This window comes from Chlamydotis macqueenii, chromosome 3 (assembly GCF_036417535.1).
Source record: "Chlamydotis macqueenii isolate bChlMac1 chromosome 3, bChlMac1.mat, whole genome shotgun sequence".
NCBI classification, from domain to species: domain Eukaryota; kingdom Metazoa; phylum Chordata; class Aves; order Otidiformes; family Otididae; genus Chlamydotis; species Chlamydotis macqueenii.
This window is the reverse complement of record NC_141558.1, coordinates 53132211-53158681: the sequence shown is the minus strand read 5'-3', so window position 1 is coordinate 53158681 and position 26471 is coordinate 53132211. Positions and strand designations below refer to the sequence as shown.

At 38.3% G+C, this 26471-nt stretch overlaps 2 protein-coding genes across 3 annotated transcripts in view; one reads left to right on the top strand and one right to left on the bottom strand.

Moving 5' to 3' along the window:
• The window catches only part of NT5DC1 (5'-nucleotidase domain containing 1), a 143217-nt gene that overhangs the window by 99319 nt on the left and 17427 nt on the right, over positions 1-26471 (bottom strand). The gene's annotated exons all lie outside the window — the stretch shown is intronic.
• Positions 19061-25807, top strand: COL10A1 (collagen type X alpha 1 chain). Its single transcript, XM_010120487.2, has 2 exons — positions 19061-19199; positions 23916-25807. Exons 1-2 carry the CDS (start codon positions 19061-19063, stop codon positions 25805-25807), a joined length of 2031 nt encoding a protein of 676 aa, XP_010118789.1.

Genomic DNA, 26471 nt, shown 5'->3' with positions numbered 1-26471 from the left:
GTACAGTCTGTTATTCTGCTCCACATCATTTGCAAAGGAGATGAGTTTTAGTGTATAGAGCCTGAAATAATGTTGAAACTACTTCTCATTTAGCTTTTAGGAACAATCCTGTTCTGAAGGGTAACAAATGAGTTAACTAAGCTCTACAGATAAAAAAGTTTTAATTAATAATTCTCAAAAGACGATTATGTTTAAAACTGTTTCAGAAAAGAGGAAAGAAAAAATAAGATACTGGAAAAAGCAAGGATTTTGATGTACCTAAGGGTAAAGTCTCAAAAATAGTGCAAGGAATGTTATTCCTTTGATAAGGAAAAAATGTTTATCTCTTGAATTTGCAGATAAACATATTGAATAGAATTTTTACACTTTTGCTATACCATACCTAGCACTGACAGATATCTCTTGAATGTCAATTACTATGAAATTTATTTTTTAAGTTGTGGAACTAGTTGAATTCACAGATTAGAAACTAAACTAAGGAAAATCAAGTGCCTTTGTAGATAAAGGGCAGATTATGTGTCTGAAGTAGCTGTTTATGATAGTTCCTGATGCTTAGATTCTCCCAAATCAAAAAAAGGCCATACAGTTTTACCAAGTTCAGTTCTCCTTGCATACGAAAACGGTATTGTACAACACTCTAATGCAGAATTCACAACTAAAAGTGTAAAAAAAACCCCAAACCACCACAAAACCAAAAACCCACAAAATACTCCTGCTAAACATTTGATAGAAGTGATAACAAATAATCTACAGGGAGCTCCCCTATGTGGTGTGAAGTAGGAATTCTCCTAAGAACTGGGAGCAGTGTGTGAAGCAACCAGACCAACCCCCCAGCTAAATAAAGACCAGGATATTATGTCCTTAAAGACATGGTTTGGGCAGAAACAGAAGCTACTGAGCAAGCTTCTTTGGCTTGTGTTATGACAGTCGGAATGAATTATTGTAATGACCCAGTCTGGCTTTAGCCATTGAAAATATTTAAAATGATGTTTTGCTCAAGCGTGAATAAGCTGGAGACACATGTCAAGACTCCAGAGAATTACTGGCAAACCTGGTAGTGATTTCTCAGATAGCAAGAAGGCTCTTCCGTCTCACCGACTTCAAATAAAATTGAAGAAAACAAGTGACTGAGTAATTGCAGGAAGAAACCTGAAACAAGTGGTATATCATAAAAATATTTGTATTTGTTTCCTGCTGGAAGAATCTCCTGTCAAATCCACAGACATAAACAAAAGCAAAATGCCCTGAATTCCAAAGCTGACTCGATTGAGCAGACAGTGTTCTTGGGCTGTCATCACAGCAGAAACATTTAATCACAAGCCTGAGTCACTCTGCAGCTTCTTGGAGCTAAGAGCCAAGAAACAGGTTTTTTCTTTTTTTATGTACATACAAGCAAAACAAATGAGAAATTTTTATCCAGTACATCCAGGCTGGCACTCAAACTCAGATGATCTTCAGTCCTGCTGAAAGGGAAAGATGCTATTTAAGATGAGACAAACTGAAAATTCTGCTCTCAGACAGCATGACAGAAAATTATAATACTGACATCAGAATATCCAAAGCTTTCATATAGACTAGATGGTGATTCCTTCTGAAGTTTCAGGATTGCTGGCTTTTGTCTCAGGGTGCATTTCTATAGGAACATATTTTAAAGTGAGTCAATGGACAGACCAGCATCGTTGGTGGTCTGACGTTAAATACTGAATTTTGGATATAATATTTTTGAAGAAATGTACAATATGATCTAAACTATGTGCCAGTTAAATTATTACATCTAAAAGCAGTGATTCTATGTCAATATGGTCAGACAATCTGCAGCAAGAATACAGTGTACAGTGCAGCAGCTTCTTGCTATCTAAAGCCTCTATTCTAACCAGCTTCAAAACCAGATTTCCTTCTCTGTCTGAGCCTCATTTTTCAACCAAGGCCTCTCACCCTACTCATGCTGCTTGGCTCCAAGAGATCTCTGGTTGATAATGCATGAGTATCAAGAGCTGACAGAAGAAGCAGCAACAAATTCTTTCACCCATGCCATGCTGAATGGCACAGAAAGAACACAATAAATAGTATGATGAAACATCAAATATGTGGAGAAGCAGACAGCAAAGCTAGAGGTACAGAAGATGGAAAGAAATGCATAGAAAGAATCAATGAAAGATAGAGAAGTCTTAATTTCTAAAATTTATTGCTTGTGTGTTTTATGTATGGAATGTGCAGTGTTTACATTTCTAGTTAAAAGCCAACTGTCATCTTCATTTGCAACCACTTCTGCCAGCCCAGAATCTTCAGGAGAAGAAATCCTGCAGCTCTAAAGGGACTGAACACACATTCCAATGTGCTGTTGGAAAGGGGACAGCCTGAAAGCAAAATACATTTCCTTTGTTGTTTCCTTACAGTTCGCCATTTTGCCTTTTTCAAACTTCAGAAAGCAACTTTCAAGAACTGACAGGCTGAGAAAAAAAATGAGCACTACAGTAGAGGTAAGGGAAAGAGGGAGTATTCTTAAAACATATTATTTTAATATTAATTGTATTTTACTAAAAAAAAACTAACTACAAAGCAAAATAAATCAACAAAATCCCTAGCTGCTGTAAATTATATTCATATTAACACAGAAAGACATTTTTTACAGTGAGAACAATCATTCACTGGAACAACCTCCCCAGGGACATGGTAGTGTCACCATCACTGGAGGTTTTCAAGATGCAACTGGACAGCGTGCTAGATAATCTCATCTGGGCTTCCTTACCCATGAAAGGTTGGACCAGATGATCTTTTGAGATCCCTTCCAAGCTGGGCTGTTCTATGGTTGTATGATTCTACTGAATTCTATGATTCCATATCAGAATGTTCTGCTGCAATGTGTCCCTCTACGCTTCCAAAACAAACAGTTGAAGAATAAGCATGGATCACAGATATGACAGCACATGAGTTTATATACTTGTTAAATGCCATTTAAATTACTTTGCATAACAAAACACTTCTAAAATAAGGTCTTACACTTTGCAGCAAGACTAAAGTTTGCAGGACAAAGATGATGTCACGCAAACGTTTTCAGCAGAAACAGAACAGAATAGTTGGCTCCAATCTGGTCCAATCAATAGCATGGCAATTCGGCAAACATCCCAGGGAATGAGACACAAGCTTTAAGAATTTAGAAGTGACCAAAATGGGCCAAATCAATACATGTGCCTATTCTACTATCTTGTTTCAAACAGCTGCCATAAGCAGATGTTGATAGAAGGGTTGGACAGGGAAAGAATATAGTACTTAAGTCCAAAGAAATAAAATTAAAGCCCCCATCTTCCACTCCCTAACTGTTCTAAATATGAACTACAATATAAGTGTAGTCAGCTGTATAATCTCATTCTCCTTCATCAATGAAGATACTTAAAACTGCACTTTAGGAAGTTTTGACTAAAATGTAGACAACATCTGCCATGATTTAGTCCTTTTGGGCAGTTCTGCCTACAAAGAGTAGATGCCATTCATCATCAGTGGCCACCAAGGGCCAGATGCAGAGAGATGCAGGCACTACAGAGTATTTAGTATTACAGCTCACTAACTAATGGACAGAGTGAGACACTTAAGGATGGATTTATAACTGTAAGTATTTTGAGAGACAGAATGCCTCAGCCAGTCACCTGGAGAAAGGCACGCATCTGAAATCTCATCTCCAGTCTCATTTGAGGACAGCGATTAGTTGCCTCTACAAAAGTGGTATTCAAAGTAAGACAATGCTGAGTGATGCAGACAATCTGGTGCATGGGCTTCAATGTCTTACTGCCTAAATAGAGGTAATTTTGTGAGCACTTCAAGCACCTACAAAACCGAAGTGAAAATGTGCAGTGCCTAACAAGGCAGTAGTTTTTAAAGGGATCAGTTTTATTGATCTGAGACGGCACTCTTTGCAATAGTCACACCTACTCAAATCCCTTTCAGTGTTATATTTTCCAGCAGAAATTAATCCACAGTTTTCAGAGTTAAGAACTTCAGTGCTTAGAGACATTTATTAAAGGCCTACATAGTGAGTTTATTTTTATGAGTATGGGGCTAAAAATTCTGTCAGCTTTCCCTCTTTTCTTACCTTCTCATAACCTGATGGAACTAGAGTTGATTTTCTCCCTCATTTCTCTTTTGTCTCTACTATTTATTGCTGAGTAGCCATGACTCCTGCCCTTGGAGCGACTCCCATCCTCCTGTACTTTGCCCCTCTGACACTCCTGCCTGGAAGGGGAGGTAAAACATATCCCTAATTTTCTGAATTATAGATCCTGTTCAACAAGTCAGGCTTCCCAGACAACCACAGCACAAGATAATCGCGAGTCCTCCAAGAGAGGATCTACATTTCAGCTTACCTATGAAACCAAACTTCATGGAAAGCATTGTGGGTACATGAGCACCATGACTTTGCAGTGCACAGTACGCAAGCAGCAAAGCTCCTTGGACAGCATTGGACCTGTGGGCTATGTCTAAGTAAACTGGAAGATAGCAGTATGAACTGAGCACACTGATATATGATCATCTGCACTTTTATTTACCGTTTGAGCTACTGTCATTGAAACAGTAGTGGTCATATATATATGCCACTGGCATCCAAGATCCCTGGCATGAGGAAGAAAAGCTGGAGGTGTGTATAGTCATGAAAATCCTTAATACTCACCTAACCACAATATCCAGGGGAAGCAAAGGACAAGGGAAAAAAAACCCAAAACAAAACCAAAAAAATAACCACAGAAAAAAGGCTATCTAATGATTATATTCTAATTACTGAGAGGTGAAGCCAGAGAGTGATCACCTACGTACATGTGCAGAGCTTTCAAACTCCAATCCTTTCTCTGTACTTACACACTGTAATGACCAACCAGTTTCTGAAAGCATCTTACAATCCCACCCCCCCCAAAGGGATGCACCCCAAAAGATAAACTGATATTCCTAACCATATTTATAGTCCTTTACAGATTATTCTGATATACATATAAATATATAGGAGGATTCAAGATTAATAGTCCAATCAGCTCCAAAACATAGAGAATACAGGAAGCATTTCTAAGTCCTCATAATTAAGGACAAAAAACAAAACTCAGAGCAAACATTCTATACAAGACTAAAGAAAACAAATGCCAGAGCTCAGGAAAACAGGATTAAAAAAACCAGTTCTTACTATCTTTGCTGTTGTTTTTTATACTTCAAAAGTAAAAAACACTGTTCTTCAAAAAGAGCCAGGAACACTGCAATACTCATCTTTAAAAGGTTCTCCAGATGTAAACTTCATAAATGATTGGAATGAGGAAGAGAAGAAATCCCACTGGGAAGAGATAGCAAGCCTGAAGCTGGTGTACTTGTGAATTTAAACTTTTCCAAAGTGTCTTACTCTTAAGAACTGTTTGGCAAGAAGTTCTCAGAGGAAGGCAAATATCAGGAAGGAGAGAGAATGCAGAGATAACAAGTGATCACGCTCTAAGTTACAGAATTATAAAGGACACACATGAAACACTTGTGCTCTTGGCTTTTTTCCTTATGAAGATTTCATTTTAATTCATAGTATTTTAGTCTTAACACAGCATTTTCAACAACAGTTTTTGTAGATTAAAGAGTTTTTAATAATAATACTAAATATTACGTCTTTAATAGTAATAATAGTAAAAGTAAAGTAGTTTTCCTCAAAACAAAAAATTGTGCCCTGAACTGTAAAAGCATGAGAAAAGAGCTTAACCATTAAAATAATTATCTGATGTTATAACACCGTTTGCCTCATGTCTAATAAGAAGTGTGAAGTTTCCTCAAGATTACGTTTTCAGACAATTAACATATTGCCAAATTGTCACCATTCCAACTCCAATTTCTTACACTCCAAGCTTTTGCTTTTCTTAAGAAAGATTCATTTAAAACTTGTCCATTTTTTAATAAAAATATTAGGAAAAAAATTCTCAATCATAGTTCTGCACACCCATCTTGCAAAGCAGCTTCAAGTCCTTCATTCTTTCCTTAGGTTTGGAATTTGTCACATATGGACGTAATGTGCAAAATATCCATTCTGACACTGCCAAGAAATTCTATACAATTATTACGAATTTCAGATTGCATTTGCACAATAAAAGCTTATTAGAGTTTGGCAGCTAAATGCTCCAAAAAGCCTATCTATATGTTCAACCCCTAAGACCTCACACCTACTTAAGCCACTTAATAGACCAGTCTCTGAAAGAAACAGCCTGTGTTTCTTTTGGAAGAGGCAGTAGCAGAATATAACTTTGTTTGCTTTGTCCTCCAAGCACAAGAACAGAAACTTGAGATGCTTCTTATGTGCCTTCCATGCATGTGGCCTACATGCAGAAGCAGAGGAAAGTGCTGCACTGTATGGGTACAGGGAATTCGTAAAGTTCTGATGGGCCATAAGCTTGACTGCAGAAACTCAGAACTAGGTTCTTAGACTGTTTATAAATTAATTTTCAGTTAAACACAGATTTAGGCCATACACATGCTTTAAAAAACATCAGATGCCTGATCCACACTTGCATAAACCACTGTAGATCCCACTGCCAAAAAAAAGAAAAAAAAAAAAAAAAAAAAAAAAGTATTTCGCTTCACAGGCCACTGTGCAGTCATCTTAAACGTAACTAGACACCATCAGTCCTTGGTGATAAGTTTTTTGTTGCGATTTGGACAGTGCTACAGTCCTTTCCTGAACGTAAGTATAATTCAGGACAGAAAATGTTTTGTTTCAGTAGACATTTTAGATGTAGGCCATAAATAGCTCCTAACACAAAATGTAGGCTTGTTAACTTTTTTTTTTGCAGTTGTATGCATGTAAGTATTAAAAAAACTGCCCACAGCTATTAGACACAAACTATGTGTATCTATGCATCTGAGGTGTCATACTGGTCCTCCAGGTAACCTAGAAAGACTTCTCCCAGGGCTTTCAACAAATAGCTTGAGGCAATTGCTCCATCAGAACAGTCAGATTGTTGTGTAGCCCACACTATCTTTCAGGAGAAGGACAGTTTAAAAATATTCAGATGTTCACTTGCTCTCTACTCTTGAAGTTGCAGAAGTCAACTCTCAATCAAAATAGATATTCTGATCCTTTATTTCTATGATTGTTTTTTTACTTTTTAGTCTCAAAAGACCAAGATTCTGAGTTCCCATAAGACCATTTAAGCCCTAACTGGGAGATTCACAGGTAATACCACCGTGACAGCTTCTAATAAAATTCTGTAGAAACTAGTTTTCTTAGAGAATATGAAGCTTTACAGTGAGGTCTCTCTCTGCTTCTCAAAGACGATGCAGTAGAAGTTTAAATATTCCAAAGCAGTTTTAGAAAGAACATGACAAAACAATGTCCAGTACCCCTACAAAGTTTGTAAAATAGATCTTCCTTCGTCAATGCAAAAGTTTGTCTTATCTTTATTTGGCATTTTTGATCCCTAAAAACTGGAAAAGGCCTTAAAATTATCCTATACTATTATTAAATATTTTAAGGTTGTCCACAGATTATTTCATATATCCAATAAATTCTGCTCATGCTTCCGCCAGCTTTTAGTTTTCCAGCAGTGTCGACACTCCCTACATGACCAGCCTAGATATATCTTCCCTTAAGGTACCTGAAAACTATTGGTGCACAAACAAACCAAAAAACCTGTTCTAAATGACAGGAGTGTCTTGGGGATAGAGTACTGCACAAAGGCCTCAGAGGGAGAAGTCTGCCAGAAACTTAGCATAGTTCACATAAACATCTTGCGGTCATCAGCACAGCCCAAGGTAGAATCCAACTCTGAAACCCAATACAATTTATGTACACAGGACATACCAGAAGAGATCTGGATTTAGACAGGTATAAAAAGGAATCAGGAGGAAAATATGTTAGTAAGGTTAATTTTACTTTTACTTACTAATAGGTAGGTAAGCAAATACATCCCACCATATGTCTATAGACACAGAGGGTCTATTTTCTGAAACAATAAGCTCTCTCTGAATGACCTAACATGCATTCAATGGACAAACAGTGTTATGTTTAGGTCATGAAAAAAGGAGAACTTTTAAAGATGCTTAGCTTTATATAAAAATATTTTGAGCTGGTAAATGAAAGGGTTTCAATTAAAAAACCAAATTCCGAGTCTCATTCTTGTAACTTTTACTCAATTTGCAGATGGATCTTCTGTACGTACAGATAATTTTTATTTTACTGCATCTAAATCTAATATTGACGTCTATTTCTCACTTAACCAAAAAAAGTGAAGTACCTTTAAAAAAAAAATAGCTAGCATGCAGAATGAGATGCATGCAAATATAAAGACATAATTTTGCCTTGTTTCTAGTGCAGAATCGGATAACCAGATACCAACTGGATAAGCCATGCAATGGCAGTAAGGCAACGTTGAATTCACTCTACCAGATTTAATGACAAATGATGTGATAAAACTAGCATGAATAAAATATATCAAGCAAAATATAGATACCATATCAACATTCATTTTATCCTTAGCTTTCCAGATTACACACTTTTTTTTGGGTTGAAAAATAATTTAGAGTAACATGGCAAGCTGTCTCAGAAACTTCAGTGTTTACATACATCCTCCCTTATTTTTTTACACATTAAAAAGCCCTCCTAATCATCATATAGTATTTATTCCCTTCTGCAGACAAGTAGTTACATTAGCTCTCAAATGGGAATCCGCAGCTTGTGGGAGGCCAAATCTTTGCACCATCTGAATAGTCTGGAATATGTGCTAGGGAAGACAGCCACTTGTTTAAGTTACACCCCTCTTCATTTCCGTCCGAGGTGAATCTGTAAAGAACTACAAGATACTTGGAGTTGATGTTCATTACAGACCTTGATCAATGCTATACTGCAATAATTAAATATATTTCCCAGCTAGGCAAAATACACTTAGAAAAATACCACTTTAAAGCTCTAATCAGAAATATAGAATGGATGCAATTTGAACAACAGACTTCCTTTGCAGAAGATTTTCTGAAGTTGATTTTTAAGCACCATAAAGATCTATTAAATCCATTCAGTAGCAACAATAAAATAAAATAAAACTATAGCAGTTTCACACTCAAACCATAGTGAGCTTCATAGGCCAGTCACGACAGTGTAACATATAACAAAAGGAGTATATTAATGAGTATGCCTAGGATGTAAATGTACAGTACACATCTCAAACTAGTCACAGATGGAGACTGCTCATTCCTGCAACAGCTGAGAGCACAGTGCGAGCTAACCACAAGGCATTTACGCTGCCTTTCCCTCTGGTTTTGTATCAGCTCAACACAAGTTGCAGCCAGACTGCTAAGTAGAATAAAACAGCTTCAGCTTTTCAGCACTGAGGTCCAACAGCCTGCATACAGCCAGAAAGGCTGGGTTCAGGCCTAGGTTAAGGAACCTACATTTAAGGTGGTTTAATTTCCAACTCAGCTGTGCCTAAACACCATGTATTTCTCTTGAATTTGTGTATTACATAGGCTTACACTCACCTAGTATGGTGGATTACTCAGAGGTTTTCCCATTTCAGGAAGGTGATCAGAAAACAGATGAGCTGAGCACCAGGAATTGCAGTGTCCTCCCTCCTCCTCTCTTATCTTTTGTCACTTAAGAAACCCACAGGTTCTACTAGAATTCCTCAGTAAAGATGTTGCATGAGATAACTGTAAAATTCAGGCTCCACATCACAATCAGGACTATGTGACACACATAAATGACTGCTTCCTACCATATCCCACTTTCTATCCTATATAACTCTCTCTCTCACCCCCATTTCAGTGTTTCAACAGTTTATCCTGGTTACTGCAGATTGGTGGAAGACTTCTTCCACTCCAGACCTGCAGAAATACCAGCAAGTCAGAAAATTTTCCTTGAAATCTGGTATCAATCTTCTGCTGCAGCACATGTCATTAGCAGCAGCTGCCAACATCAGAGCAGCCTCCTCCTTGCTTATGAATCATGAGCTGTTCGACAAAAGAAGCCCCAGAAACTTCACCTTTATCTACATTCCTAGCTAAGCTACTGCCAAAGAAACAGTTTCAAGAACAAAAACTGGCTATTGGTTACACATCACACAGAAGAAAACTGCTCATTTGCTAACGAACCAGAGAGGGACCTGGCATTTGTGGATTCAGTTCCCTGCTTCTCAACTTCTCTGACCTTTAGTAAATCTGTTAAGGCTTAAACACATTCACATTATACCACTTTAACCACATCTAATTGAAGCAGCCATTACTTTTCCATGGCTATATTCTTAAGCTGTGACAATTACAAAGTCAATTTGCTGTAAATGTCCAGTGGCTTCAGTGGAACCTGCACATCTGAATCCCAGAGTAACACACTCAGAATCTTAAAGCACTTAATTTCCGCTTGCAAAGTTATCCACTTTCACTTCTGTATGCAGCAGAAATACATCAGGCTCTCATCCATTCCCTCTGTGGAAATCCTTTCTTACATGTCACCATCAATGGGTGCAGAAGTCCTCAAACATCACCTCCAGCAGGAGTCAAATTTGTTTTATTTTCCACAGTAACAGCAGGGTTGGGAAGTATTACCATTAGGAACAAGCCTGCACTTCGGTCAGGTTGTCTGTCACAAGTTTAGGAGTCCCAATCCCTCCCTGGTATCTGGATAATTTTTTGTATCAGTAGTTTGGGAATTATTTACCTGCTCCACATATGAATCATTTTTATATAACTATCTTTCAATCCTCGAATCTTTGAATGTGAGAGCCTACCAGTTAAAGTACTAAAAAAAAAAAAAAAAAAAAAATCACTCTTACATTCATGTGATTTTTCTCCTATGAAATGCAGGAGACACTGAAGCTTGTAGATTTGAGTCAGGTAATACAGCGTCACCTATAAAACTTTGCAGCCCTGACACATTTTCTGTAATTATAAAAGCAGTCACTTCATTGGCACTTAATTACAAGCAGGTAATTATAGCTTTCCTTTATGACACTATAATGCTTGTAAAACTCCAATCTCAGCTAAGTGAAACTAAACCCAGTCCTATTAACAATCATCAGGAACAATTGGACTCCATGGACTCAAGCTTATTTTGCATAAAGGAGAGAGTATAGAAAGCTTATATGCACCCACCAACAGAACTTTCCTAAGTTTCAATTTAAATAAATGAAAAGGAAACAACAATATCTAAAATGCAAGACTTAAAAAACCCAAACAAATCCCTTATTTTTGAAGTGAACTCAGACAACTTTTATTTGTTCTGGTTGTAAAAGTCTGGGTTGTTTTTTTTTCTTTTTTTTTCCCTCCACCTTTGGCACCTGTTTTTAAACATTAAAGTTTAAAAACAACTTTGTGCCAATTGTACAAACCACAGCAGGTGGTAAGGTCAATGAATGAGACTATTCAGCAGGTGGACTAACTGCTCCAGTGGGTACACTTGAAAAAGCAGCTGTTACCTATTTTTCACCAACTATTTGTAAGATTCTTCTAATTATGGGATATCTGAGGAAGCTGCTTGATCTTTTTCACCTTTGGAAAAGTAGGAGTAGGAGTGGTTCACGCTCTTCACCATGGCTTCTACTTTATTCACTGTGGTCCCAGGGAGTTTGACAGAAACCTCAAGTCCAGCAGGCACAGAGGTAGAACAAGATATTAAATAATCTAATAAAAATCAGAGCAAAACAGAGCATGAATTAAAGAAAACATAAAAAAAAAAAACCACTTCTCCCCAGGAAAATATGACTATTTAGCATTTTTTTTTATGTGAATGCTCTTTTTACTGTTATATATATATCAGGTTTTTAAACAAGAACATCAGGAACTTACTGAAAAAAAGAAAGAATACTTGCGGCAATCTTTAAAGACTATTTATTTCAGATGTTTAAAATTCATTTAATACATCCTGTGAAATGATCTGGACCTATGGAAAACAAGCCTCCCTCCTTCATCACTCCCAGGAAAGTCTGACTGCATTTTAGTTCAAATCAAATTCTTATAATTCAGCTTTCAGAAAAGCTTCATAAATCATTATATTTACACAACCGAGACCACAGTCAGCATCAGGCAGAAGGCTGGAAACCTCTTTACCTGGTTATGTTTAAGCAGCTCCAGAAACAGTTTTGTGGAACCTCCTCATCAAAATCCAAAGTCAAATTTTCATATTTGCTTAGGCTATTTAGCAGTCGGGCCTTGGAAAATTGTTTTTCCTAAACTGTGCACAAAATTAAGTGGACGCTTCTGCTCTTCTCCATCAGGAAGATGCAAGTCCTGCCATCACCTTCATGTTTACACTTTTAAACAGATCTAGTGAAAATCCCAAACTTTAAATATATAAACATTTACAATACTTAATCAGAAAAGCATTTGTGGGAGAAAGGATGGATGTCAACACATAAAACCAGCTTTGTGTTCCCAGTGTCTTGAGAACTGATCAGCTTTCATTTAAAGCCAGACATCTGATATGAGTTTCAAATTAATGCATTAATTTGAACAATTTTGTTGTTTTTACTTTCAGAGGCAAGAGAAGGAGGAATAAAAATGAGGGAGGAATACGGTCAGGCCAGCAGCATACTGAAGGTACTAGAAAACATCTTTCCTGACACCAGTGCTTCTGTTTGGTATCTTTTACTCTAGTTTAATAAATTCTCTAAGACAGGAGGAGTATCTTATCTTTAGATAAGCATAATGAAACGGGCCCACAAACAATGCAGTGTTGTTAGAAAGCATTCGTCAATAATACTGTCTGACCCTGAGGAACGTATAATCAGAAACTCATGTCAGTCTCCAAGCTTTCTCTACAGCCTATGTGGAACACGTCTTTTCCTGAGGTTTTGGCATGGTCATTCAGTGTTAATTGAAGTTAATTCAGTCAGAACAGAACTATAAATATTTAATTGGTTGTCATCTATTTAAATATACTGCTATAGTAAATAGAGCTCTTGTGATCCACAGTTACCTGAGCTGAACAGAATAAACTGGTTCGCAGTCAGTATTGCAGTGCCAGAATAAATACAGACCATCTTTCCATTACTGCTTGAAAGTAGGTCATTTATTCAACCACAATTACAAGTGTTAAAAAGTATAAGGACTTTAAATCTATAAAAAAAACTAGTACAGGACTAGTAGGAGTAACACAGTTTTATTTGTTTAGAGAGAGAATTCTTTATTGTATCTCAAAATATGAATATAGGTAGGACTGCACAGCCCTGCAGATTACCTCAACAAGCCTCTATTAATTACAAAAGATGGCCAATGTTCTGAAACTCAGAAGAAATCTTATTTAGTTTGCAATTAGCAAGGTAAATATTTTCTTCACCAATATGTTCTCCAGTTCTGTGCAGTCCAAGTGGCTAGTGTTGGAACAGAAAATACCCTCTATATAAATGCAAAATAACAATAATTGCAAAACAAAAGAAACAACAACAAAAACAAAACAAAACACCTTGAGGTTTCCCACAGCTTCACAAATTTTCCCACTTCCTATTTCTGTGGGCTCATTTGACTGTGAGCAATAAGAAGCTGAAAAACCTCAGTATTAGTTTTCCCCGTCAAGGTACAGTGGAACACTGTGTTCCTCTGCACTCTCACTGAGGGCTTACCTGGCCGCTGTCATAGGAGAGTGCAAACACTCTTCACCATTGTGTGGCAGAGAGGGAGAGAGGACGGTTTTAAACCATGGAGTTAAGATGATTTAGGAGTTTCCAGAGTGTCAAAAAGTGCACCACAAACTAGGAAACCCAATTTCTCCTTTAATTTCATGCTAGAAATTCCTAAGCACCTTTCTTGGAGAACTTAGAATTGAGGAGTGGAGAATTTCTTCACCAGAGATAGTGCTACAAGCTATTAAGAGTCCTTTGCAAAACAGTAGCTACCACGAGTTTTTGGGTATAAGCACTTAAATAGAGGAAAACTTGTCCCAGACTAAGGTACAGTCTTCAGGCAGATAAGAAAACTGGAACCAACAACATCAGAAAGCACTAGTCATAGATACTGAGCAAGAAGCAGCAAAATAATTGTGTCCTCTTAACAGTGTTGAGATTTTATGTCATCAATAAAAAGTTACTCCAAATTTTTCAGACTACTTTTTAAATTACAGGAAAAATCTCACACCAACACATTCTTGCCTTTTTCTTCACAGCTGAGATCACCTAGCCAAACAACAGGAGTAAACAACCCCCTCTCGGGTTCCTTGGGTACCATATTTTAATATAAATAGTAATTATAAGCTACAAAATAAAATCAGGATGAAGATTACTAAAAATAAGACAAATTCCAAGTTAAAGCTGTGAATTACAACTTTCAAAGAACTCACAGTTCTTGAAACTAAGCACATGATATGTGCTTAGATGGTGGAAAAAAAACAAATCACATACTCTAAGTCAAGACAATAAGTCTAAACATATTCACACTGAAAATCCTCAGCCTCAGGAACATATTTAGCTAGTTCCCAGCTCCTGCAAGGACCTAGCCTAACTTTCCTCCAAGTTTTGCTTCTCTTCTTTACTCTTATTTTGCGGGTGAGGGTGGGGACGGGATGTGTGACAGGGAGTGGTTGCTCGGTTTATTATTTTTTAATTTATTATTATTTATGCTTAATTAAGTTGCTCCACACTTCTTCCTCATAAGCAGCTGTTTATTGTGGGACTCATTCAAGTCACCTTGTGAGTAACTTGCAGGATTGTGGTGCAAGTCAGTTCCCACGTCCCGTATCATGCTGTCACTTTCATGTTACCTATGCACGTGTTTTCACAGACTCTGCGGGAGTAAGACACTGAAGAAACAGGGGGGTTTGGAAAGCATGTGTGAGTGCATGCTTTCTAACAACATTCAACAACAAACTGAACATTCAGTCACCAAACAGATGAAACACTGCAGACTGCTGCAACTGGCATTAAAGACACTGTCATTCCTGTATCTACTTCATGAAGTAGTTTCTCAGTCCAGAGAAACTCTATTTTGAGTCTTTTTATTGCAGTTAAACTGAGGACTTAAGTTATTATATCGCCACTTCATCTACCATGGCTACCTTTACATGGCAAGCAGCAGCCAATATGTAACCAAAAAGCAAGTTCTGGGTGGTGCAACGGATGAAACGTTATTCCCATTACAGTAGTGGGACAGGGGGAGTAGGAGAGAGCAGAGACATCTTCATTTGTAAGCAAAGACAACTTTCTAAATGCATCACTATAGAACAGAAGCATCTGAATGTTTATACTTTGAAAATAGGTATGCAAATAACCTTTCTTGTTTAAAAAGTGCTGTAACTGTAAATAGGTATACACAAGTATGTCAACTGCATGTATTTTTGCACGTGCAAATATATACCAAAGCCTATGTTTCATATGCATGCTTAGGGCTAAATGTGTCCGTGCTCTGCCAATAGGAAATATCCACAGCAACAGGGAAAACACACAAAAGCAGTGAACTCCAATTCTACCTCAATTTCCCATGCCCACAAAAAACAAAACCTCAAACCAAAGAAGTAGCATAAGATAGCACAATAGGGTGGAGCTCAGGTTAAACACAAGGACAACAGGTTTGCCTTACATGTACCTTTTGACCCCACAATCATCGCTATTTACGCAAAGACACACAGAGATTATTCACCTTCCCGGCCAGAAGGAGCCAAGGCAGGAAGTGAGGCTGCTGGGCAAATATCAGTGTACATTATTGGTGCTTTGTAACGTAAGGGTGCCTGCTTTGGGGGTATTTATGAATTGGGCTGGAAATTAGCATGAAACTGTGTGCGCATAAAACTGTCACCTGCTGTTCTTAACTTTCTTAACCAAATATTGTCAAATTAGCAACAACCACACTTCCCACTGAGGGCTGTATATTTAAATGTTTTAAAGTCAAAAGCTATTTTTGGATTTATGTGAACCAAAAAAAGGGTCTGGAGTTGCATTTCTTCAAGGAGGAAATAAACTCTATGCCCATCCATTCGCTGCCTCTGTCAAAAGTGGCTGACTGGATTCTCATTTGAATTTATAGAGACTAATTTTTAAATTAAGCACCTTGAGAACTTACACAAGCAACCTGAGGACAAAGTTTCCTTCTCCAAAAGACTAAAAAGGAACTCAATGTACATATGGGGAGTCTAAATGCCATCTCAGACATGGAAACATTTTCTGAAAACCACTGACCAGATTGGACATGCAAGCTTAACAAACAAAGCAGGCTTCAGTCTGAAGACCCCTGCAGCAGAAAGGGTTTATTTACAAAAATGGAACATAGTGTTGTTTAGAGGATGGCTAGGAAGGAGAATAGAAAAGAGCTGTTCACAATACATTAAATAAATTATTGCAGCAGCTTTTAAGTCACAACATTAATATAGTCCTCTAGTAAGCAAAGCACAATTGTAAGCAGAATAGACTTGATGGTCCATTGGTCTCTTTCAGTACAGTAACTTGTGTTCTAGGATATTTGCCATAATACATAAAAGCCAAAAAAGCTGTCACTTGAAGAGTGTGGAATTAAACAAAGACACAAAGCAGGTAAAATTCAGCCCACGTTAACCTGTCATTCCACAGGATAGAACAGTTCAGGGCCATCAGCTCAGTCTTTTGGTTGGAACAGTAACAGGTGGCATCTCTTCTGTACCTACCATGCATGAGAACTCACAGTAACGCATGTTATTTATTCGTATTCCTACAACATAACATGCTAGTACCCTTGCCTGATTATAACATTTCTACAATTGGTAATAAGATATGGGTGCATACATTTTCTTCTGCATAGATATTGCTTGTACCTCACTTTTTGAGGCTCCTCAGACAGCTTCCACAAATGGCATAAACTAACTTGGAAAATAAATACATGCTCCCTTCATCAAGACAGTAACTTGTAGCACATGCTCAGCTTCCTTTAGTAACAACATATATAATTTATCTTTGTTTTTCCACTAATCTTTGGTGCAAGGGAAACAAAGAATTTAAAACACATCCAAAAATCTAACTCCTGCAAGACTGAATACCATATAACAATGTCAAAGAAGTCTGCAATTGGCAAAGGAGTTTTAATACATAGATAATTTTTATGTAGGTATTTTTGCTGGAATGTTTGATAAAAGTGAAGTACACTACATATTTATCTCTATAGTTTCATCCTAAATGAGAAAGGTTTGTTTCTTCTCTCTTATTTTGCCCTTCAATCTTAAATAATGTTTCTGAGTCCCAAACAATTCAAGGACTGAAAGTTACTGCCTATTTAATACTGAACACCAATCAAGTGATGCTGAAACACTAAAAGATTCCATTATTCATTAAAAAAAGAAGTCACAATGTGTGGATACAGTCTATTAAGCAAGCCTGGTTTTACAAACTTTCTTAATGGCTAAAACCAGTTTATAATCTGAAGAAAAATAAGAAAAAAAGATATAAGCTGTAATCAAGTTTGATCCACTAACAGTAAAACAGCAGCAGTTTAACTTTTCTAAACTGAAATCACTTAATAGGAAAAAAATGCATCTAGTAAAAGTACAGCAATAACTGCATTTGATTGAATAAACCTTAAAAAAAAAGTTAATTGCTGGCTGCAGAAAAGCTCAAAAAAGCTCCATCAGCCCCAAACATCAGCCTATAGAACACTTTCAAATAGAAGCAGTGTGGATTTTAATACATTTGTTACAACTAAACACAACAAAGTTCTCATTGTGTAAGGTAAGTTTCAAGAATTCATAGTACAGAAACATTACTTGCAGAATACATCACATATGCAGTACTGTGCCTCCAGCGTCAAAACACAAGTCTAGAAATACAGTGTGAAGATAACCTCCTAAAATAATAACTGCTTAAAGGTAATCTTCAGGTTCTCACATAATTCCCTTATTAACATCATAACTGACTGTAAATTCTCCACTCGTATCCCAATGAACAATTACTCACATAAGTAGCCTCTATAGACTTTAGACTTTGGGTTACTCCTGCAAGTAACAGCTCACCAAAGTTCAAAATGCATAGTTCTTTCCTTAAAACATTTAGAGAAATCCAAATGAAGCACTTAGAATTACCAGCCTTACTTACAAGTTCATGATTTTTTCCAATGTTACCTTCCTCAGTTCTAAAAACAGAGAGGCTGTAAAATTTTAGAAAATACAAGCTATGAGCAACATTATTTCATCAACAATAAGAAAACCAAGGGAAGAAGAAGAAAAAAAACCCCAAAAAACAGGATCTAGGATGGCTGCCCAAAATAGCTTCCCCCACCCCTAAAAAACACACATATACACACAGATAATTACTGCTTACTGATTTTTGGGGAGGAGCTTATGCCCAGCAGTCACCCAACTAGGGGGAAAATCGTATAAATACTCAAGGGTGACACTGGAAATCATCAGCTTCTGCTCACTCACCAGTGGCAGAAGAACTCCTCAACAGAGGAGGATTCACTGCTGTACCACTCTGCATTGGAGCTCCACAACATTTTGGTATGTTATGATTTGATTTCATTCTATTTGGTTTTGATGGTAACTTCTGCAGGATACATGTTTTCTGGCTGGGGAGGGAAGGGGGGTTGATATTTAAGGGCTTCTGACAGCTTCCTTACTGTCACTGGGGCTATTTGAAAGGCTACAGATAAAAGCCTGGTTTCAAGCAAGGCAATGAGATTTTTGCCACTGATGCTGAAGGAGCCAGGACTTCGTGCTTCATTTGCTACAGCATTAGACAGAGGCAATAAGATCACGGTAGACTGTCTATGTATTTCCACTGAAAACTTTCCTTCATTTGAAGAGTTTTGACACATGCAACTCCTGAATCTACTTTTGGACCCTTAGTGTAACTAGGAAAGTAATCACTGTTTCTGAAGACAATGGTTTTAAATAGGCTGGCTTCCATTTAAAACTATTCTTCTCCTAAGAGTGACATTATTTCCTCTAACCTATCTATACAAGAGCTCTATCATTCAAAGTGATAGCAACACTGATTATCCTTTTCTTAGAGGATTTTCCACAACTAGTGAAAGCTGGAGGAAGTAAGCACAAAATAATGTTACTTTTAATATTGGTATTAAAAAAAAACCCTTAATTTATTTGTGCACAAGAAAGCAGTGAATATCTTTTCTTTATAACAAACTTTTTCTCCCCTTTCTAACACAGAACGGATTTGGAAATATGCATTTACAAATATCCTTACTGCTGCTCATTTGTCTGAACATTGTCCATGGTAGCGATGGATATTTTTCTGAGAGATATCAGAAACAATCCAGTGTCAAGGGGCCACATTTTCTACCATTCAATGTAAAGAGTCAAGGTAAGTTTACTATTTTTTTCATAATAAACTAACACAATTATTCCTAGCGGGTCAACACATAAACAAAAGCTCTTTGTTTATACTATTGGTATTAAACTTTCACTAAGAGTTTAGGTTTATTAAAATAATGTCATCATGAGAAAGAACTGACAGTGGCTCTGGCAGTTGCCTCCTGTTGACAAAGATGCACGCTTGTCACAGACAAATATTTTACATGATAATCACTAAAGGCATATAATGCAGAAACAAAATCACAGCTACAGATCTGATCTCCAGTAGTGGGAATAATACAACATGATTGTGTACATGCTAATTATCCTCAAATTCATTGATTCAACACTGGGGTTTCTAACAGACTAAATTGATATATAGTCATAAAAATGTGACATAAACCTCTACATAGATTTTTTTCATTAGTGATTCACGGTTACACTTTAATTATCAGACTAATCTCACAGTAATATAACAATTCTGTCTTTATCACAAAAACTTATCTTAATTTCATATATCAGTCTTATGGCAGACTGTATAGGCAATATATAATTGCAATGCTATACATTGTGACATCTTATTTCTGGGTATCCTCTCTGTCCTTTTAAGTCAAATGGCTGGCTATACTTAGCGTTTGAAAGTATTTGAGTTCCATTTTATTTTTCCATGCTTAGGCCAAAGCTTTTTCGAAAATCTTAAAAAAAACCACTCCTGACTTCCTAGATAGCCTGGTTTTATCTCATGAATTGTCCCTCCAAGTATGATCAGTAGTCTCTGTTCAAAATTATCATCATTATAATTTAGAAAACTGAATCTTCCTTGTAAACAACCTGCTCTCTCCTTCAAGAACAACATTATTTTCTTTCAGATATCAACAGGCTATCCAGAATAGCTTTCACTTTTACTGTATCTCATCTGCTTTTAGTTGTAACAATCATACTTGGGCAGAAATGAGGAAATTGAATGAGGGACTCAAAAAACAGCATTTGCAAATAAACTTCTCTTCACCAGGAAAAAAAAAAAGAAAAGACATTTTAGGCTGTATCTGCATTAGAAAATAGTGTAGCACAACAGAAGCAGATCTGGAGAGCTGAATAGTTGCTGCTCAGGACATTGCATCCATATTACCTTAATTAAGGAGGTTTCTGAATAGCTCTAGTCTGATCCTACAGACTATGATCTTATGGCTGCTCATGAGCAGAACGTATTGAGTCCAAAGATGCAGCCCTGGTCTCACCCCAACCAGCTCCAGCCCACATACTTAAAGAATGCTCTGCAGTAAGAATCAGTAAGCAGCATGGCTGGGAAACTAACTCCCCAAAATGTTGTTCTGGGCTGTACCAAAATACTGGAGGACTGGAAAACCACTGCTATTCTTCACTCAGGAAAACATACAGGAGGATTTTTAGAAGAGTTTAAAGAGGGCAGGCTGTTAGAGATCATAATTTCTAGTCTGAGATGATCATGAAAGAATAAAATAGGATACTATAGAACCAAATTCATCTGACTGTATTGTCTAGTGAGCTCTTACATATGCACGTAGCTCAAGTAGCGTATGGCAAGCTTTTCATCATAGCTTACTTTTCTTATTTGCTCACCCAACATTGGCTTCTAGATATTGTTACCAATAAATTATCTTTTTGTTTTGTATAGCTTTGTCAAAAAGCAGCCTGGAACTAAAACTTCAATCTAGGCCCAAACTGGTGCCTTGGGAAAACATGTAATAGATCATACAATTTCTGCTGGCAATTAAACCCTATTAAATCTACACTTAATTTGGCAAAGTTGTAACAGTTTTAAAAATCTTGTTCCTGACAGCTCTCCAGTCAGAATAGACTTTTTTTTTATGCATTTAGTGTTACCATTTTTAAAATATATTAGGACACAATTTCTAAACTAGTAGCTCTTTGGCTTGAAATCTTTGAAAGGTTCTAGTTAAGAACAGTCACTGAATTACATCTGATTGTTCAGTAATGCTTAAATAAGCCATCATTGCAGGTTATGCTAAAGTTTTTTCATACTTAATACATAAATAAGGTTTGACTGCACTCAGAGAACATAAACCAATTTTGCATCAAGATATATAAAAAAAAAAGTAGCCAACCACTACATCAATTTTCCTGGTAAAAATCCTACTTCATTAACGTGTTCAGCTGCCCTTTCCTCAGAGGACTTACCATTGTCTCTGGACAGCACAGTTACTACACATTTTAATCTAAAAGCAGCACAACTTTGAAGCAACATAGCTCTCAAGAAAATCTCTAAATAACATGAACGCTGACAAAGCCATTAGCATCTTATGCAAAAAGGCAGCATCCACCACTTTGAACCTAGGACTGATATGAAGGTGCATCAAAAACATAATAAACAAAGAAAGAGAAGCAGTCTGAAGCTAAAGTCTGATGCAATTTGCCACCAAAAACAACAAAAAAAATGAGATCAAGTGCAATAACTGCATGTTACTTAAATGCAGCTGAATAAAATGAATGTTGCTCACCTGCACAAATTAAATTCACTCTGACTGCTGAAGAACAAAATGCATTTGGTAGGCCTGGACACAGTTCCTTGAGTTATGGTTACGAAAGAGCAGATCTGGCTGGGGTCACTGTTGTCGTCTGCCAAAGTACCCACATAAATGCCTGTTTTTTGATTCAATGCAGTTGATGTAAAAACCTATTTGTATTTTTCCCTTAATGCTTTACAACTGAAACAGCATTAGATCAGGAACTGGTTCAGGTATTTGTCTTGAGGCTTTGATCTGACTCATCTGTGTTCTCTGATGTAAACAGACAGTTTTTGAAGTTCTAGCTATAGATAGAACCTACAGAACAAATTCTGAGTCCTCCAGTTGAGTAAGCTGTTTTCTCTGATGGCAGCTGTCCTATCTGTGGCGAAGAGAAAATGTGTAACGTGTAAAGAATATTTACACACCAATTCTACTGCAGTGTACATGTTAATTCTGACAGGCTTAAGCCTTTTCCTAAATATTTTTTCATACAATGTAGTTCTTAAAATTTGCTGTATCTTATGTCACCTATATAACAAGAAAACCAGCTTGCAATTGCACCCTACTGAACATGGGAGTTCAGTAGTAAGAAATTCAACAATATCAGTAAGATACCAAAGACTGTACCAAACTTATGACTGGCATTCACAGATTCCACAAACTCCTTTACAGCTGAGAAGGATGTGTATTTGCATTTTCAATTTGTCAGTAAATGACAGACATTCCTTTCTGTCTATGGGTAGGTTTTTAACAACTATCTTCCTTTTCACTGCCTTAAGAAGGATGAGAAAGGAAGGTGCGCGAACTAAGGTGATATGCATTTGTGCTGATTTTATGCATCAGCAAAAAAGAAAATGCACTCTCTACACTTGGTAGAGAAGAACAATTTCCCTGGCAATAAAGGAATAGTGCAACTTTGCGGATCCAATATCAAACCAAAATAAAATATATTTCATATATACATCTCTTATTTTTTAAAATACAGTATGTGCAAGGATAGTTTCCTTCCTCCTTCATCTCATATTTGGTTCTTCAAGACCAGCCATAGATTGGAAAAAGCAATTTATTATCTAACAGACAGCAAAACAGTCATGTCATAAACTTTCTTTTATATATATATATGTATATACACACATACTGCTCTCTTTGTAAAAGACTGAAATCCAAACTTTAGCTTAACCAATTGTTGATCGATTATCAAGCTTTTCTAAATAAGCATCAAACAAAATATATTGCCATTACAAAAAAAAACAATCCAGGCTCTTTCTACATCCCTCAGGTTTTTTTTTTTATTTTATTTTTAATATGACTTCTTAAATTAACATTCATCATAGCTACGGTACTTCATTCTACGCTGCTGTCACTTGCTGCAAACTACTGAAGCAGTCTCACAACATCCATGTTAATCTTGTCTGAAGTGTCCTACAAATCAGCATCCTAATTCCAACAGAAAGCTGCAAGCTCCCCTAAAGTGGAGAGAAAACTAAGCAGTGAGCTTGTTTGTTTACTCCTTTATTTGTGACATTTGGTTAAGTGGCTCCACCTGGTGTTTTAATAACTAAGAAAATGAAGTATTATTAAAAAAAAACAAAACAATGCCAAATTCTGACTGCAGTAGGGTGAATTATCAGTTGCGACCTTGCCACTGTGTGAAATTTTTATGATAAAAAAAATCTTTAAGATAGTATTTGAAAACATAACATTCATAGGTTTACCAAAAAAACAGAGCCATGGCCCACTTCTGGAAGCAGGGGGAGGGAAAGGCCAAGAATCTTGCTGCTTAAATGAAGCACCAAATAGTTTCAGAGAAGGAGCTACACCTGCACAGGAAGCTTTCTCTAGTTTTGTTCATCATATCAAGATGCAAGTCTGATGACTTGCAATCAGCTGGTTTTTTTTTCTTTTTCTTAATAGTTTACATCTACTTGCACAGCATCTTTTAAACTCTCTGATGACCCTAACCATAATGAAATTGAAAAAATTTCTAGAAGCCTTGTAGCTCACCACACAACTCCAACACATTTGCACTTGTTACTTACTCAATTAAGAGCTCTGAGACACTTCTGCTCTGAACGTCAGGTTCTTGGTGACCAAAGGCAGTTTCAGAAGGTTCTATGAGGTTCAAATAAAGTTAACCCTTCACACATTTCACCACCACTCTAGAAGTCTGCAAATCTGTTGTAGCTGCCCTGGCTGACCTGATTTCCTCTCTCTCACAGGTGTGCAGATAAGGGGTGAACAAGGACCCCCTGGTCCCCCGGGCCCTATTGGACCAAGAGGACAACCAGGTCCTGCAGGAAAGCCAGGGTTTGGAAGTCCTGGTCCCCAAGGCCCTCCTGGTCCCCCAGGACCACCTGGATTCTCTGCAGTTGGAAAGCCAGGCATGCCAGGTCTACCAGGAAAGCCAGGAGACAGAGGACTAAATGGTGAGAAAGGAGAACCTGGACCTGTTGGGCTCCCGGGAGCAAGAGGGCCACAAGGACCACCCGGTACTCCCGGCCCCGCGGGACTGTCTGTTCCTGGCAAGCCAGGACCACAAGGCCCTCCAGGAGCTCAAGGCCCTAGGGGCCTTCCTGGTGAGAAGGGAGAACCAGGTATCCCTGGTATAAACGGACAAAAGGGAGAAAATGGATTCGGCGTTCCAGGTCGCCCAGGTATCAGGGGTCTTCCAGGCCCGCAGGGACCCCAGGGCCTCCCTGGTCCTGCTGGGGTAGGGAAGCCTGGTGAAAACGGTCTTCCAGGTCAGCCAGGCATGAAAGGTGACAGAGGTTTACCAGGCGCACCTGGAGTAGCTGGTATCCCAGGTCCCCAGGGTCCCCCAGGAGAACCTGGAGAAGCCGGCATCGGCAAGCCCGGGCCAATGGGGCCACCAGGAGTAGCAGGCATCCCTGGAGCTAAAGGACATCCCGGACCTGCTGGCTTGCCTGGATCCCCAGGTCTTCCAGGATTTGGAAAGCCAGGATTGCCAGGGATGAAGGGACACAGAGGGCCTGAAGGTCCTCCTGGCCTTCCAGGACCTAAAGGAGACCAAGGTCCAGCTGGCGTGCGAGGAGAACCAGGGCCTGCTGGCCCACCAGGGAACATGGGCCCTCAAGGACTCAAAGGCTTGCCCGGTGAGAATGGCCTACCTGGGCCCAAAGGCGACATGGGCCCTGCAGGCGCCCCAGGATTCCCAGGGGCCAAGGGCGAACGAGGTCTACCAGGATTAGAGGGAAAACCAGGATACCCAGGTGAGCAGGGTCTTGCTGGTCCTAAGGGACACCCAGGTTTCCCAGGTCCAAAAGGCGACACTGGCCATGCTGGGCTACCTGGCTTGCCCGGTCCAATGGGTCCACAGGGAGTTAAGGGAGTGCCAGGGATCAATGGTGAGCCGGGCCCCAGAGGACCTTCAGGAATACCTGGGATCAGAGGCCCCATCGGCCCTCCTGGCCTGCCAGGAGCCCCTGGTGCAAAAGGTGAGCCAGGAGCACCAGGACTGCCAGGCCCAGCAGGTATTTCTACAAAAGGCTTAAGTGGACCCATGGGACCACCTGGACCCCCTGGGCCTAAAGGTAACAATGGAGAGCCTGGCTTGCCAGGCCCCCCAGGTCCTCCTGGTCCCCCCGGCCAAGCCGTAATCCCACAAATGCCCGAAAGCTATGTTAAAGCAGGAGAGTCTCGGGAGCTATCAGGAATGTCCTTCATGAAAGGAGTAAACCAAGCTCTTACAGGGATGCCAGTGTCTGCTTTTAGTGTCATCCTCTCAAAAGCCTACCCTGCGGCAACAGTCCCCATCAAATTTGACAAAATATTGTACAATAGGCAGCAACACTATGACCCCAGAACAGGAATCTTCACCTGTAGGACCCCTGGACTGTACTATTTCTCCTACCATGTACATGCAAAAGGAACAAATGTTTGGGTTGCACTCTACAAAAATGGTTCCCCAATCATGTACACTTACGATGAGTACAAGAAAGGATACCTTGACCAGGCTTCTGGCAGTGCTGTTGTCGATCTCATGGAGAATGATCAAGTATGGCTTCAACTGCCCAATTCAGAATCTAATGGTCTCTATTCCTCTGACTACGTTCACTCTTCTTTCTCAGGTTTCCTATTTGCTCATATGTAACAACATCCCACTTACACTGTCCTGACTCTTCTTCAGACCATTTTAAAGGGGCACTGGTCTGATTCATCACTAGCAGGTCATGCAGCTTCAATTTTGCAGCAGAAATGGAGGAGGGAATGGGAAAGTGGAAGAGATTTGTTCAAACCTAGTAGAATAATATTGTATGTTTTTAGAGAAATGTGAAATTTGTTTCAAATACTGATCAATTGTCCAAGTGAATGAAACATTAAAATTTTATGAATTAATACAATGCACTAGTCTCTCTCTCTTTTTTTTTTTAAAAAAAAAAAAAAAAAGGAAAATCGGAATTTCTATCACTTCTTATAACACAAAGGAGCCATTTTAGGACCATTAATCAAACTTCACTATACCTGAATTAACTGAAGGTATTATTCAAAGTAAAGAGTCTCAAATACAGCAAGGTCACCACAACAGCTGGGTGATATACTTCAGTAACATTATTCTGCTGTCAGCTTCATCTTTAAACTATCAAACAGGAGTCAAGAAAACACAACCCTAATACAGTGCATACGATGTCACAGTTTTAATTTAGCTCCACCTTTCTTACTAATGAATAACTGTCTTGCAGAAAGGTAGATTTACAAATTATTACCTATTACTGAAGATCTAAAACTTTCACAATATAAAAAAACCAACCAGATTT

Coding starts and splice junctions, on each gene's coding strand:
- COL10A1 (XM_010120487.2), top strand. CDS start 19,061: ATGCATTTACAAATATCCTTACTGCTGCTCATTTGTCTGAACATTGTC. Junction 19,200..23,915: donor ATTCAATGTAAAGAGTCAAG/GTAAGTTTACTA, acceptor TCTCTCTCACAG/GTGTGCAGATAAGGGGTGAA.